The sequence below is a fragment of the Plecotus auritus genome, assembly GCF_963455305.1.
Source record: "Plecotus auritus genome assembly, chromosome: 9".
Taxonomy (NCBI): domain Eukaryota; kingdom Metazoa; phylum Chordata; class Mammalia; order Chiroptera; family Vespertilionidae; genus Plecotus; species Plecotus auritus.
Window position 1 is genome coordinate 38,285,651 of NC_137783.1, and position 14,887 is coordinate 38,300,537.

The window sequence follows — 14,887 nt, forward strand, 5'->3', positions numbered from 1 at the left end:
TATGGAGATAGGAATAAGTCAAGTTTTGGCTTCCAAATCTAGTCCAGCAATCTGAGGAAAAGGAAACACAGCCCACAAGTATTTTGTGTTTGTTTTTGTTGTTGTTGTTAATCCTCACCTGAGAATATTTCCTCCACTGATTTTCAGAGCGAGTGGATGGGAAGGGGAGAGACAGAGAGAGAGAAACATCAATGTGAGAGAGACAGACCAATTGGTTGCCTCCTGATTGCTTCCCACACATGCCCCTGCTGGGGATTGAGCCTGACTTTTTTTTTCTACCCATTACAAAGAGAGTGAGCTATATAATCTTCTTTATTAGCTAGACAAGTTCTATCTCCTCTGAGTATATTTCTTCACTTGAAAAATAGAAATAATATACCTATACAACAGGGCTGACTTCAGCCTTCTCTGACTATCTTAAAGAGCTGTGATAAAGTAAAATGAATACATTGAAGACTATTTTCAAATAAAACAGATGACTTTAAAAGTATTTGTTTAAATTACATTTTAATTTGGTTTATTATTATCCATATTCTCCTGTACAACAGATAAGAAAAAATTCATAGAATTCAATTTTTACTACCTAGTTGGCTAAACAGGTTAGACAAAAATCATCTAAAATATATAACCTAGCCCTGGCCAGTGTGGATCAGTAGGCTGAGCATTGTCCCATGAACTGAGAACTCCCAGTCAGGGCACACACTCAAATTGTGGTCTCGATCCCCAGTAGTGGGCGTGCAGAAGGCAGTCAATGGATGTTTCTATCATCAATGTTTCATTCTCTCTCTCCCTCTCCCTTCCTCTCTCTCTCGAGTCAATAAAAACATATTTTAAATAATGTAACCTAAATCTAGTGACATAATTAATCAAATAATTAGTCAAATGCAAATTTGGGGACTGGCCTGGATTATTCAAAAATGTCAATGTAATGAAAGACAAAAAGAAGAAAGAAAAAGGCAGCAAGGGCACAATTTAGATGAAAAGGAAACAAACAAAAGGCATGGTGACCAGATGCAATTTGTGATCCTTGATGGGGTCTTGGATAAAACAATAAATAAAAATTAGAAAGAACATTTTGAAGATGATTGGGGCAATTTGCTCTATATATTAGATAATAGTATTTTATCAACAATAATTGTCTTGAGTGTGCTAATAATATTATTGTTATTAAGGAAATGTCCTTGTTTTTAGGAGGAACACGCTGAAATATCCTAGGGAAAAAATGTTATGTTTTTTTGCTACTTACATTGAAATGGTTCAGGAAAAAATTTAAACTATTTAGAGAGAAAGCAAATGTGGCAAAATGTTAACAATAGATAAAGAATCTAAGTGAAGGGTACCATTATTCTTTCAACTTTTCTGTGGAATTTTCAGAAGACTAATAAGGTGGAGGAAAGTGAATGCTGCTTAAACAAAACAAAATAAAAGGTTGGCAAGTAATAAAAAATTATATCAATTTTCTAATAATAAAATTGTACTTTCATAAACCTAATTTTCTAAACCAAAATAAACTATGTTGTTATATTGAGGTACATTATTTAATAGCATCACCAATCTTTCCAATACACAAAACAGATATATTAAGTGGACTTAATTATATAATAAAAGATCTCACTGAAGGATTTCCTTTAAGTAAAAAGCAGTGTAAGTTCTAAAAGTAGGATAGAAACAGACCATGTTATTATTGGAAAAGATCATAGAAATTAACTCAAGTCCTTATAAAGTAGCAAACCAGTATTTACATGTTTTTAAGGACATACCACTTTACATTTTCCTCCAAAAGAAAATTTAAAAACAAGTAAAATATGCAGAGTTAACAACTGGAATGGCTCATATTTTATCATATATTTCAATTCAACCACTCCAAAGGCAAGCAAATTAAAACAACTAGGAAGAATTAAGTAGTCTTTAGAAAGAAAAGCTGACATTCTGCTCTAGAAATGCCATTATACTATTCTCTAGCAGGAATGCTAAAAAGGGGGGCGGGGAGGGACCTCCAATAAATACTAAACTAAGATGATGGAGGAAGATAAATTTAAGATCCTGGGGTAAAGAAAGTAAGCCTGGCTTATTGTGGAAAGTTTTCCTATAGATTTATGGATAAAAATTTTGTTAGTAAATTTTAATCATCTTTGTATCAAACCTGTGTGTGTATGTGTGTGTGTGTGTGTGAGTGTGTATTTGATCGCTTCTCTAGGTGGTGTAGTACTACTTCTTAAATGCAGTGTAAGCACTCACGTGTTCTAAATGAACTGTCAGGCTTTCCTGTTCTGACAGAAGGCTGGACAATTGCCCATCAATCCCACTCTGAAATGTCTTTTTATGGATTCATTTAAATATTAACTAGAGAGACTATCACTGTAACACGAGCTAACAATTTATGTTTATATAATCTCTTAATTAAATAAATTCATGGAAAATTTTAAAATCCTGTTAATGTGGAATTATACTCTCTGCTTTAAAACCTATTTACTGGTATAGATTTCCAATAACTATGTTTTCTTAGGAAATATACAGCAATTCCTTTATGGAATTAGCTCTATAATAGAAAGAAAACTAAGATTAATTCTCTTTATAAACCAACCTATTTTTAGCAGTACTTCCCTTTTCTTTATAAGATGGCAACAATATAAACTGTATGGAAATGGACAAACTTCATTAAATGTTATGTTTTTATTTTCAAAATAGCATTTTATTTACCTTGTTAATGGGCACTACCAAAGCTGGTTCCACTTTAGCTTCAATTTCTTCTGGAGTGTAAAAACAATAGAGTTTACCTCCTCTCAAAACACAATACAACCTTCTCCAACTAACCAGACCTTCTAACGTTTGCTGAAAAAAAAAATCAAGAAAGAATCAACCTTAAAATATAATTTATCATCTTAACTCTAAATTCAACGAAATACTTAAATTATCAAAGTTAAATTAGTTTTTAAAAAACTTTTAATGTGATAGTTACCCATTAATTTACTATATAATGAGTTAATGAGAACCAAAGAGTAACTTAACATAAGAGAACAAAGGTCTGGAATTCTCAAAAGCATTAAATAAGCAAAATGGAGGTAAAAATTACCACATAACATTTATACACATAAAATCATAAATCAATGAAGTTTTTAAAAAGTTTGTCTATTAAAAATGAGTACTAAGAATTCCACAGCAATTCATTGACTCAGAAAAGTTATAAAAATAACTCGGCATTCAAAATATAATTTTCCCTCACTGTTCTTAGAGCACTGGAAAATGTTGACGACCCTGTAAGAATGCAAATTTTCTTTCCTCTTAATGGAATCTTTTAGAAAACACTATTGATTCATTGGAGCCCATAATTAATTATTTACTGAATATAAATAACTATGGTTATAAATAAATCAGGAGTAGATGGCACAGAGGCCGCTTTGGAAGCTCAGAGGCCTACACTGTGCCAAAAGCTGTCTGCCAGAAAGCCTTATGAGAAAGGTGCTGAGCAGTCCTCATCAGTTTCCACAAGGAGTCCTCTGTTGCTGATTATCCTGTTACTGCAATTCATGAAGCAGAGGAACCTGGAGAGGTAGCTCCTTAGCCATCCAAATTGCATTAGACCCTCCCTTCTCATCCCCAAGTCTCCCCTCCCAATTCCCCAAACTATGTCTAATGAGAAAACTGTTGTTTTTAAAAGAAGACTCTAAAAAATACTTCTCAATATTAGGATTAAGATCTAAATTGGAGCTACAATTACTGTAGAATAGTTAAATCCTCTAACCTGCTGATTAAGAAATCCTGCAAATGCATCCTCAGCCATACAAGCTGGCTGGGCAACTAATCGGCAGCACATGTTGCCAAATAAGGGCAGCCAAAATGAAGATTCCTCTATTTAAAAAAAGGAGAAAAAGTCAAGTTACAAATATCTGTTTAAAGTCATTACACATTTTTTTCTTTCTACAATTTTTTGGCTTTACATAAGAACATAAGTAAAGGTTCATCCTACTCAAATACAAGAACCATCTTTAATGACAAAGTCAAATAAGAGATGATATTAAGCTAATAGTTTATAGCATGCTATCATCTGGAATAGACTTGGAACTTTTAGTCTCTTGATCTCTTGTTTGATCTTAAAGTAATTAATCAGCAGAGGTAGTTCAGGGCATATAAGTAAACTCATTTAATATAAAAAATCTAATAAAAGTAATTTTTGTATGTCCAATTCTATTTTTTTCTGACTTTCATTATAATAATTACCAAAGTGATCCTCTGAATAAAACATTTCAGAGCACAACTTTAATATAATCCTATATAATAAAAGGGTAATATGCAAATTGACCCAATTGTGGAACAACAGGTCACTATGATGCACACTGACCACCAGGGGGCAGACGCTCAACACAGGAGCTGCCCCCTGGTGGTCAGTGTGCTCCCACAGGGGGAGTGCTGCTCAGCCACAAGCCGGGCTGACTGCTGGCGAGGCCGGCGAGCGCGGCTGCAGTGGTAGGAGCCTCTCCCGCCTCCCCGGCAATGCTAAGGATGTCCACTGACAGCTTAGGCCCACTTCCTTCGAGGAACTCCTGGACTGCTAAAGGGTGCAGGCTGGACTGAGGGACACCCCCCCCGCCCCGCACCCCCTTCCCAATGCACGAATGTGGTGCACCAGGCTTCTAGTAATTTAATAAACCGTTTTGCCTTTTCTCTCCTCCCTCTTACAGTTCAGCTTGGAGCCATTAGGTGGAGTTCACCAAGTTGGGCATCTATGCTGGGTTGGGGGGTGAAGCTGTGGTGTGCCATAGCTGGGTGCCAGAGGGCAGGGAGGCTGAGTAAGAGAGCTGCCTAGCACAAGCCTGAATGGGCTGAGGACAGATCACATGGAGCAGAGCCTAGAGGTCAAAGGAGATCTCTGCTCTGGGGATGCCCTGTTGTAGGGAGTCAGGCCTGAGTAGAGTGAGAAGGGTATCAGAATCTAAGTAGAGTAAGGCAAGTGTGTACATTTGGGGGATGGCCCAGCCATGGGAGTCAGAGTCTGAAGAAGCAATCCACACATTCAATGACCAGAACAGTATGTCAGAACCCAGTAAGAAGGGCATCCGAGCAGAGGGACAGCTGGCCCTGTGTGTCAGAGTATAGGTGCTGAAAAGGGTGTCCACATGGGGTGAGGGCGAGAGCAACCAGGCATGGGGAGTTAAAGCCTGAATGGGAAAGAGTGTCCACATGGGCAAGGGGCTGCCCACAAAAAGAAGTAAAGAAGATGAGAAAATGGTTGCTTTCAGGGAGACTGATGAAAGAAGAAAAAAAACTTTAAAGATAATAGAAAACAGGTTTCCCACTGTGAGAGAAAGGACTTAAAATATGTGGAATAAATTCTCTGTGATGCTGGATTAGAATTGGATGTACTGGTGTGAAATGGTTTTCAACACGTAGAGATTAAGAAATACATGACAAAATATATGCATGTATGTAGCTCTGTCCAGTGAGGGGAGCTAGGAAAAGCAACACTCTAATCGTGGTGAATATACCTAGAGCCCAGATCATGTCTTCTAAATATTATATCCATTAAAAAGAATCAGAGAGAGAGAAAAATGGCGGCGGAATAGACAGACGTGTTCCGAGCCTTGTCCCGGAGCAGAAAGAAAGAACAGCTGAGGGTCGCACTAGGAGTGTTTGTTGGCAAGTTGGGGAACAGCTGAACTCCAGAAGAAGGTGGGAGACTGCTAGACGGGGTTCCCCTGACCTGGCAGCTCCCACTGCGGCTGGGTCCCCTCCCGGAGCTGCGGGCTTGGACGCGGAGTCGCCGCCATCTGGAACTGGAAAGTGGAGCTTATCGGAAGCCTGAGAATCCACAACTGCGGCACCCACGGAACAGCTGCGAGCCCCAGAACAACGCTCCCCAATTGGCGCAAACACATGGGTTCAGAGGAGCTCTACACTCCACCACGGAAAGGTCAGATTTCGCCTAGGATAAGGTGAGGTCTCTGGTCCCAGCGCGAGAGAGGAACGCGCGTTTTGCGGGAGCTGGAGGACCAGGGAAGTCTGTGCCTAGAAAAATCGGTGGCTGCTGGGGCTGGCGTGATCTGTGAATGTGGAAGGGGGTCCTCAGAGCTGCTAACAGAAGGGCTCTCTAAAAAGCAACCCATTTTGATCTGAAGTGCAGGGACACCCTAAGAATTTCAGGGGTGTGCTAGACTTACGCGCAGCCACGGAGTGCGCACACTTGGGCTTTTTCCTCTTGAAATTCTTGCTTCTGATTACTAAGCCCAATTCATAGGTTCACCCAGTTGGGGACACCCTGGGAGACTGCAGGGTAAAGTTGTTTTTCTGGAACCTGGGGATCGGAGCGGGGAGTGACCATCGGAGAGCCAGCTCTGAGGCAGCCCACTCCCACAAACCGGTAGTGAGAGCCACAGGGAAAGAAGGCTCTAACACTCCCTAGAGAGGCCATAGATAAACCCGGAAGTCAATACAGAAACACTGCCACCCAGGGGCTGAATCACAAATTGACTCTTGTGTAATCAAAAATAAAGGAATATGAGAAATTAAGCCTACTTAAAATCAGGACTGGCTTACAACACTGAAGAGCAGTGGAACGCAGGGAACTGCAATACTGTCCGGACTGAGAAACAGGCGTGCCAAACAGAACAACAGAGGAAGTGAATGACCTTCACTACTCCACATTTTATTTTTATTTTTTATTTTCATTTTTTGCATCTTTTACTCAAGAAACTAATTTTTTTCCTCACTTGATTTTACCTTTTTAATTATTACATTTTTATTTTCAATCCATATTATTACTACTGCTATTTTATCTTTTTTTTTTTTTAAGTGTCATTTTATTTTCTCTTCATTTTGTTTTGGGATTAATGTTCTACATTCTATTTTTATCTTTCCTTTAGCATCATTTTACTCTATCTCAAATCTACCTTTATGCCATCACTCTCTTCCTCACTTTTCCCTTTTCAGTGTCCTGTTTATCTTACCCCTTTCCTGCTTTAGATTTTCCCTATTCTTTCTGTTTACCCCCTTTTAAAATTTCACCCTACTTATATATCTAATCTCCAATCCCCTGCTCCAAGTCCATACACACCTCTCTCTTCGCTGTCTTAACTATCCAAAAAATTGTTTTTCTCTCTGTCCTTTTGTTGTTGTTCGCTTGAATGTAGATTATATCGAATTTTTATGCTTTTTTGTGAGATTGTTTTGCTTATTCTTCTTTTGTTTATTTTTTTGTTTGTTTAGTGCTTCTGTTTTCCCTTGCCTCACTCAATATTAGTTGGTGTTGTAGTTTGTATTAATCCCCAGGTACTTGTTGCTGGCATTTGCTGGGATAAGTGATTGTTCTATTGGAGTTTTATCCCCAATATATATAGTCTGTTTCCCTTTCTCTCTTAGTCTCTTTCTTGTCTCTCTTACTTTTTTTTCTTCTTTTTTTCCCTTTTCCCAATTTCATTTGGACACCCCCTTTTTTTTTTCTTCTTCTTTCTTTCTTTTTCCTCTTCTTCTTTCTCTACTATCCCCTAATTTGCCTTTCTCTGGTGGTCACCTTTATTGGAGGTTATTAATATCATGAATACATTTCTGTTCAGTGCCTTGTGTGTTGTACCTGGTAGTGCTGTATTTTGTGCCTTTAAATCGACGCAGGAGAGAGAGAACTACATAACCGGACACCCAGAGAAGAGAGACCATGGGGAGACAAAGACACAGCCCGCATATGAAAGAAAAGCAGGCATCACCAGAAAAGGAAGTAAACGAAATGGAAGCAAGCAACCTTCCAGAAAAAGAATTCAGAGAAATGGTCATAAGGTGGCTGAAAAGAATGGAAGACAAATTCGACAATATGAGCAAGAACCAAGAGTAAATAAAGAAGAACCAAGAAGAAATGAAAAATGACATCGCTGCTGTAAAGAACTCAATAGAAAGCATCAAGAGTAGACTAGAAGAAGCAGAGGACCGCATCAGTGAGCTAGAAGACAAGATGGGAAAAAATAGCCAAGTAGAGCAACTTCTAGAAAAAAAAATTAAAAGGCAGGAGGAGAACCTAAGGGAACTTTGGGACAACACGAAAAAAATCAACATCCGCATAATAGGGGTTCCAGAAGGAAAGGAAGCTGAGCAAGGAATAGAAAACCTATTTGAAGAAATAATGACAGAAAATTTCCCTGATATAGAGAAGAAAAAACCCACACAAATCCAAGAAGCTCACAGAGTCCCAAGCAAAATGAACCCCAAAAGACCGACGCCAAGGCACATTATGATTAAATTGGCAAACACCAACGACAAAGTAAGAATCTTAAAAGTGGCCAGAGAGAGACAGAAAGTTACATACAAAGGAACCCCCATCAGACTAGCAATTGATTTCTCAACAGAAACTCATCAGGCCAGAAGGGAATGGAATGAAATATACAAAGTCATGCAAAGGAAGGGTCTGAATCCAAGAATACTGTACCCAGCAAGGCTGTCAATCAAAATTGAAGGTGAAATCAGGAGCTTCACAGACAAAAAAGGACTAAGGGAATTTATTACCACCAAACCAGCAATGCAAGAAATGCTAAAGGGCCTGCTGTAAAAAAAAAAAAAAAGAAATAGGAAGCGAAGAAGGAACACAGGTGTAAAGAATAGGAATGGCGACAAATAAGTACCTATCAATAATAACTTTAAATGTAAACGGATTAAATGCCCCAATCAAAAGACATAGGGTAATGGATTGGATAAGAAAACATGACCCATATATCTGCTGTCTACAAGAAACCCACCTCAGATAAAAAGACGCACACAGACTGAGGGTGAAGGGATGGAAAAAGGTTTTCCAGGCAAATGGAACTGAAAAAAAAGCTGGGGTAGCAATACTTATATCTGACAAATTAGATCTCAAACTGAAGGACATAACAAGAGATAAGGAAGGCCACTTCATAATACTAAAGGGAGCAATCCAACAAGAAGAAATAACTCTGGTAAACATATATGCACCCAATACAGGAGCACCCAAATACATAAAAAAACTCCTGGAGGATATCAAGGGAGAGATTGACAGCAATACAATCATAGTAGGAGACTTTAATACCCCACTATCACCATTGGACAAATCCTCTAAACAAAAAATCAGCAAAGAAACATCAATCCTAAATGACTCACTAGACCAGATGGAATTAATTGACATCTTCAGAACATTTCACCCCAAAGCCACAGAATATACATTCTTCTCAAGTGCACATGGGTCATTTTCAAAGATAGACCATATGTTGGGACATAGGCAAAGTCTCTTCAAATTCAAGAAGATAGAAATCATATCAAGCATCTTCTCAGACCACAGTGGCATAAAACTGGAAATCAACTACAATAAAAACAACCCAAAGAAATCAAACACATGGAGACTAAACAGCATGCTATTAAACCATGACTGGGTTACCAAAGAGATCAAAGAAGAAATAAAAAACATCATGACAACAAATGACAATGAAAACACTACAATCCAAAATCTATGGGACACAGCGAAAGCAGTCTTGAGAGGCAAGTTCATAGCTCTACAAGCCTACTGCAAAAAACAAGAAACAGGGGTAATAAATTACCTAACCCAACAACTCAAAGAGTTAGAAAGAGAGCAACAAGAAAAGCCCAGTGTAAGCAGAAGGAAGGAAATAATAAAGATCAGAGCACAGATAAACGACATAGAGACCAAAGAAACAATACAAAAGATCAACAAAACCAAGAGCTGGTTCTTTGAAAGGATAAACAAGATTGATGAACCTCTAGCCAGGCTCACCAAGAAGCAAAGAGAGAGGACCCAAATAAACAAAATCAGAAATGAAAGAGGTGAAATAACAACAGATCCCGCCGAAATACAAAGGATTGTTAAAAAATACTATGAACAACTCTATTCCAACAAACTGGACAACCTGGAGGAAATGGACATATTCCTAGAAAAATATAACCTTCCAAAACTCAATCAGGAAGAATCTAAACAGCTCAATATGCCAGTAACTATGGAAGAAATTGAAGCAGTCATCAAAGAGCTTCCAGCAAACAAAAGCCCGGGGCCAGATGGCTTCACAGGAGAGTTTTACCAAACATTCAAGGAAGAACTAAAACCTATCCTCCTCAGACTATTCCAAAAAATTCAAGAGGAAGGAACACTTCCAAGCTCCTTCTATGAAGCCAGCATCACCCTAATACCAAAACCAGATAAAGACAACACAATGAAAGAGAATTACAGGCCAATATCCCTCATGAATGTAGACGCCAAAATCCTCAACAAAATTCTAGCAAATCGGATCCAGCAGTACATCAGAAAGATCATACACTATGACCAAGTAGGGTTTATCCCAGGAATGCAAGGATGGTTCAATATCCGAAAATCAATAAATGTGATACATCACATAAACAAATTGAAAGATAAAAATCACATAGTCATATCAATTGATGCAGAAAAAGCATTTGACAAAATCCAACACCCTTTCTTGATAAAAACTCTCAACAAGGTGGGAATAGAAGGATCATACCTCAACATAATAAAAGCTATATATGATAAACCCACAGCTAACATCATACTCAATGGGCAAAAACTAAAACCATTTCCCCTAAGAACAGGAACAAGACAAGGATGCCCACTCTCACCACTCCTGTTTGACATAGTACTGGAAGTATTAGCCATTGCAATTAGACAAGAAGAAGAAATAAAAGGCATCCAAATTGGAAAAGAAGAAGTAAAGCTGTCCTTATTTGCAGATGACATGATATTGTACATAAAAACCCGAAAGACTCTATCAAAAAACTAACAGACTTAATAAATGAATTCGGCAAGGTAGCAGGATACAAAATTAACGCCAAGAAATCTATGGCATTTCTACACACCAACAGTGAACTTACAGAAAGAGAGACTAAAAAAGCAATCCCATTTTCCATCGCACCAAAAAAATTAAGATACTTAGGAATAAACCTAACCAAGGAGGTAAAAGACCTATATGCGGAAAACTACAGGACACTGAAAAAAGAGATAGAGGAAGATGTAAACAGATGGAAGAACATACCATGTTCATGGATTGGTAGAATCAACATCATTAAAATGTCCATACTACCCAAAGCAATCTATAGATTCAATGCACTCCCCATTAAAATACCAACAGCATATTTCACAGACCTAGAAAGAACTCTCCAAAAATTCATCTGGAATAAAAAAAGACCCCGAATAGCCACAGCAATCCTGAGAAAGAAGAATAAAGTAGGAGGGATCTCAATACCAGATTTCAAGCTGTATTACAAAGCCACTGTCCTCAAAACAGCCTGGTACTGGCACAAGAACAGACATATAGATCAATGGAATAGAATAGAGAATCCAGAAATCGACCCAAACCAATATGCGCAATTAATATTTGACAAAGGAGGCATGAGCATACAATGGAGTCAAGACAGTCTCTTCAATAAATGGTGTTGGGAAAATTGGACAGATACATGCAAAAAAATGAAACTAGATCACCAACTTACAGCATACACAAAAATAAACTCAAAATGGATACAGGACTTAAATATAAGACGGGAAACCATAAAAATACTAGAGGAATCCACAGGCAGCAAAATCTCAGACATATGCCAAAAGAACTTTTTCACTGATACTGCCCCTAGGGCAATGGAAGCCAAAGAGAAAATAAACAAATGGGACTACATCAAAATAAAAAGCTTTTGCACAGCAAAAGAAACCATCAACAAAACAACAAGAAACCCCACTGTATGGGAGAACATATTTGCAAATGGTATGACTGATAAAGGTTTAATTTCCAACATCTACAGGCAGCTTATACAACTTAATAAAAGGAAGATAAATGATCCAATAAAAAAATGGGCAACGGACCTAAATAGAATCTTTTCGAAAGAAGACAGAAGGAAGGCCAAGAGACACATGACAACATGCTCAAAGTCACTTATTATCCGAGAGATGCAAATCAAAACGACAATGCGATACCATCTCACACCTGTCAGAATGGCTATCATCAACAAATCAACAAACGACAAGTGTTGGCGAGGATGCGGAGAAAAAGGAACCCTCGTGCACTGCTGGTGGGAATGCAGACTGGTGCAGCCACTGTGGAGAATAGTATGGAGTTTCCTCAAAAAACTGAAAATGGAACTCCCATTTGACCCAGTAATCCCACTCCTAGGAATATATCCTAAGAAACCAGAAACACCAATCAGAAAGGATATATGCACCCCTATGTTCATAGCAGCACAATTTACAATAGCTAAGATTTGGAAACAGCCTAGGTGCCCGTCAGCAGATGACTGGATCAGAAAACTATGGTACATCTACACAATGGAATACTATGCTGCCATAAAAAAGAAGGAATTACTACCATTTGTAGACACCTGGATGGAATTAGAGAACATTATGCTAAGTGAAATTAGCCAGTCAATGAAAGAAAAATACCACATGATCTCACTCATTTAGGGATAATGAAAAACATTATAAACTGATGAACCAAAAGATAGTTACAGAGGCAGTAAAGCATCAAACAGAGTGTCTAATTACAGCGGTAAGGTTAGGGAGAGGTGGGGGAAATAAGAGATCAACTGAAGGACTTGTATGCATGCATATAAGAGTAACCAACAGATGCAAAACATTGGGGGGTGAGGGCAGGTATGGGAGTGGGGTGGGGGTGGGGGGCAATGGTAAGATATGTACACATATAATACCTTAATAAAAATTTGAAAATAAAATAAAATAAAATAAAACCATCGAAGTATTTCAAAGTAACAAAAAAAAAAAAAAAAAAAAAAAAAGAATCAGCATTCCTTGGAGAAATGGCTGATTCCAGGTCTGGGGCAGGGAAAGTACATGATGAGTCTGAAATATCTTATGCCACAAAGCAAGGGAGTTTTTTGATGAAAACCTGTCAAAAAACACAGAAGCCATCTTTAATGTGCTCCCCATTGGCCAAACTGAAGACAATTTGAACCTGAAAATAAATAATGATATTAACAGATTATGATGCATTGAACAAAACAGAGAAACCTGAATCCATATTGCTATAAACACATCAATGAACAAACTGAAAGTCCAATAATAAAATATAGTGTTTCAATGTACCCCCCTTCTCACACACAAAATATGTATTTATTACCAAAGGGGAAACAAAAAAGTAACTTTACAATAGAAAAGCTTGGTAGACACCACCTTACTTAAGCAATTAAAGTGAACATCATCAGTAATTGGATGAATCAAAATTATATGCCACCTAATGGATGCATTGAACACAACATCAGTTCTGTGATATTTCTGCCAAAAATACATATCCAGAAATCTTATCCCAAGAAAACATCTGACAAATACAAACTGAAGGACCTTCTACAAAATAACTATGATGTGTAAAAGTGTTAAGGTTATAAAAGCCAAGGAAAGACTAAACAACTGGTCCAGACTGAAAGAAACGAAGGAAGCATGATAATTAAAGGCAGTTAGTGATTCTGCACTGGATCCTTTTGTCATAAGGAACATTACTGGGACAATAAGCAACACCTGGAGTCTGAGAATTAAATGGTAGTAATGTGTTATTAATTTCCTGATTTGGGTGGTGCAGCGATATAGCTGGATGTCCTCTTAGTGGGAAATACATATTAACATATTTGGGGGTAATGGAGCATCATGTAAGCATCCTGCTCTCATATATTTTTTTGGGGGGGGGGGGTAAAGAGATCTTGACATTCAATTTGTAACTTTCCTATAAGTTTTGCAAATGATTAAAAAAAGTTCTTTCAAAAAACATTAAGATATTCCTTTAGTGTGTGTACAGGTAGGTATAAAGCCTTCAAATCTATATGGAAGGAGAGTATTGCATGATTTATTCTGTTTATCAGGGTATAAATAAAAATCCAGCATATGGTGTTTTCACCACACAAAAATGATTTTTAAAGTTCTCACTGACCCCTATTGGTAGTACCTATAAAATAGCTAGCCATTGGCTTTTACTATTATTGTCCCAAATGTCTTACTAACTCTGGAAAAAAAAATATTTTTTATAAAAATACAATTAATATATAGATGCAATGTAGCCAAAGTTTCATACATCAGTTAAATTTTGAAAAAGACAAGCCTAAAATGATGATTACAAAGTAAAACAAAAGTTTTTTTAATTAACTTACCTACTCACCATTCTATTATAGAATAGCACACATCAAATTGTCTGAGACTATTCAAGTCTTTTTTATTAATACCTCATTAAAGATGCTATCTTTCAGAAATAAAGGGTTTGACCTGGGAGGAATAAATGCATAAATACAATACAGAAAATGGTCCCCAAATACAGACATAACTAACTAAATAAATGAGAATCTTCTTTCCTAAAATAAGCAGGAAATGAAATAAAAATTCTATAAAAATACGTATCTGAGTAACACATCTGAAATTAACTTTGTGATTTATGAATTTAAAGTTTAAAAGGAAATTTCTTTATATAAGTAATCCAAGATTCATTAATAATTCAAGTTCTAAATATCTGTAAGCTACTTGTTTTTAAATTAGGATCCACTTCCTAAAAACGTAGAATCATAAATGACGATTAGGTTTTCAGACCAGTTCATAAAGTTTGTTCAGTCAGTAATGTACTGGACCCTAAATACCACACGTAACAATGTATTTCTCTGATAGAATAAGTTCAGATTTCATGGGCCACCAAGAAAAATAATTTCTTCCTGACTGCAGTCCTTAAAAAGAGGTATTGGATGTAGAATCGTTGCAACATACCCTGCAATCAGTTTTCTTTTCGGCTCAGGAGCACAGCTTCTTTCTACATCAGACAAGAAATATGGCATCTTGCTAGTCATTTAATCTATCTCAGTATCAATTTCTCATTAAAGAAATAGTACCAATCTTAAGTAGGAAGGTGGTGAAAATCAAATACGATAATGTGTAAATGACATCTATCACCGTGTCTCGCACATA

The 14,887-nt window shown here is 37.3% G+C and overlaps 1 protein-coding gene across 1 annotated transcript in view; it reads right to left on the bottom strand.

The window, feature by feature from the left end:
- RTKN2 (rhotekin 2) overlaps positions 1-14,887 on the bottom strand; it is a gene marked incomplete at both ends in the record, with an annotated part of 75,966 nt that overhangs the window by 18,013 nt on the left and 43,066 nt on the right. Inside the window, 2 exons of the mRNA XM_080640220.1 lie at positions 2,701-2,832; positions 3,743-3,849. Of these exons, the coding sequence (XP_080496346.1) occupies positions 2,701-2,832; positions 3,743-3,849 (239 nt within the window). The remainder of the gene's footprint in view (positions 1-2,700; positions 2,833-3,742; positions 3,850-14,887) is intronic.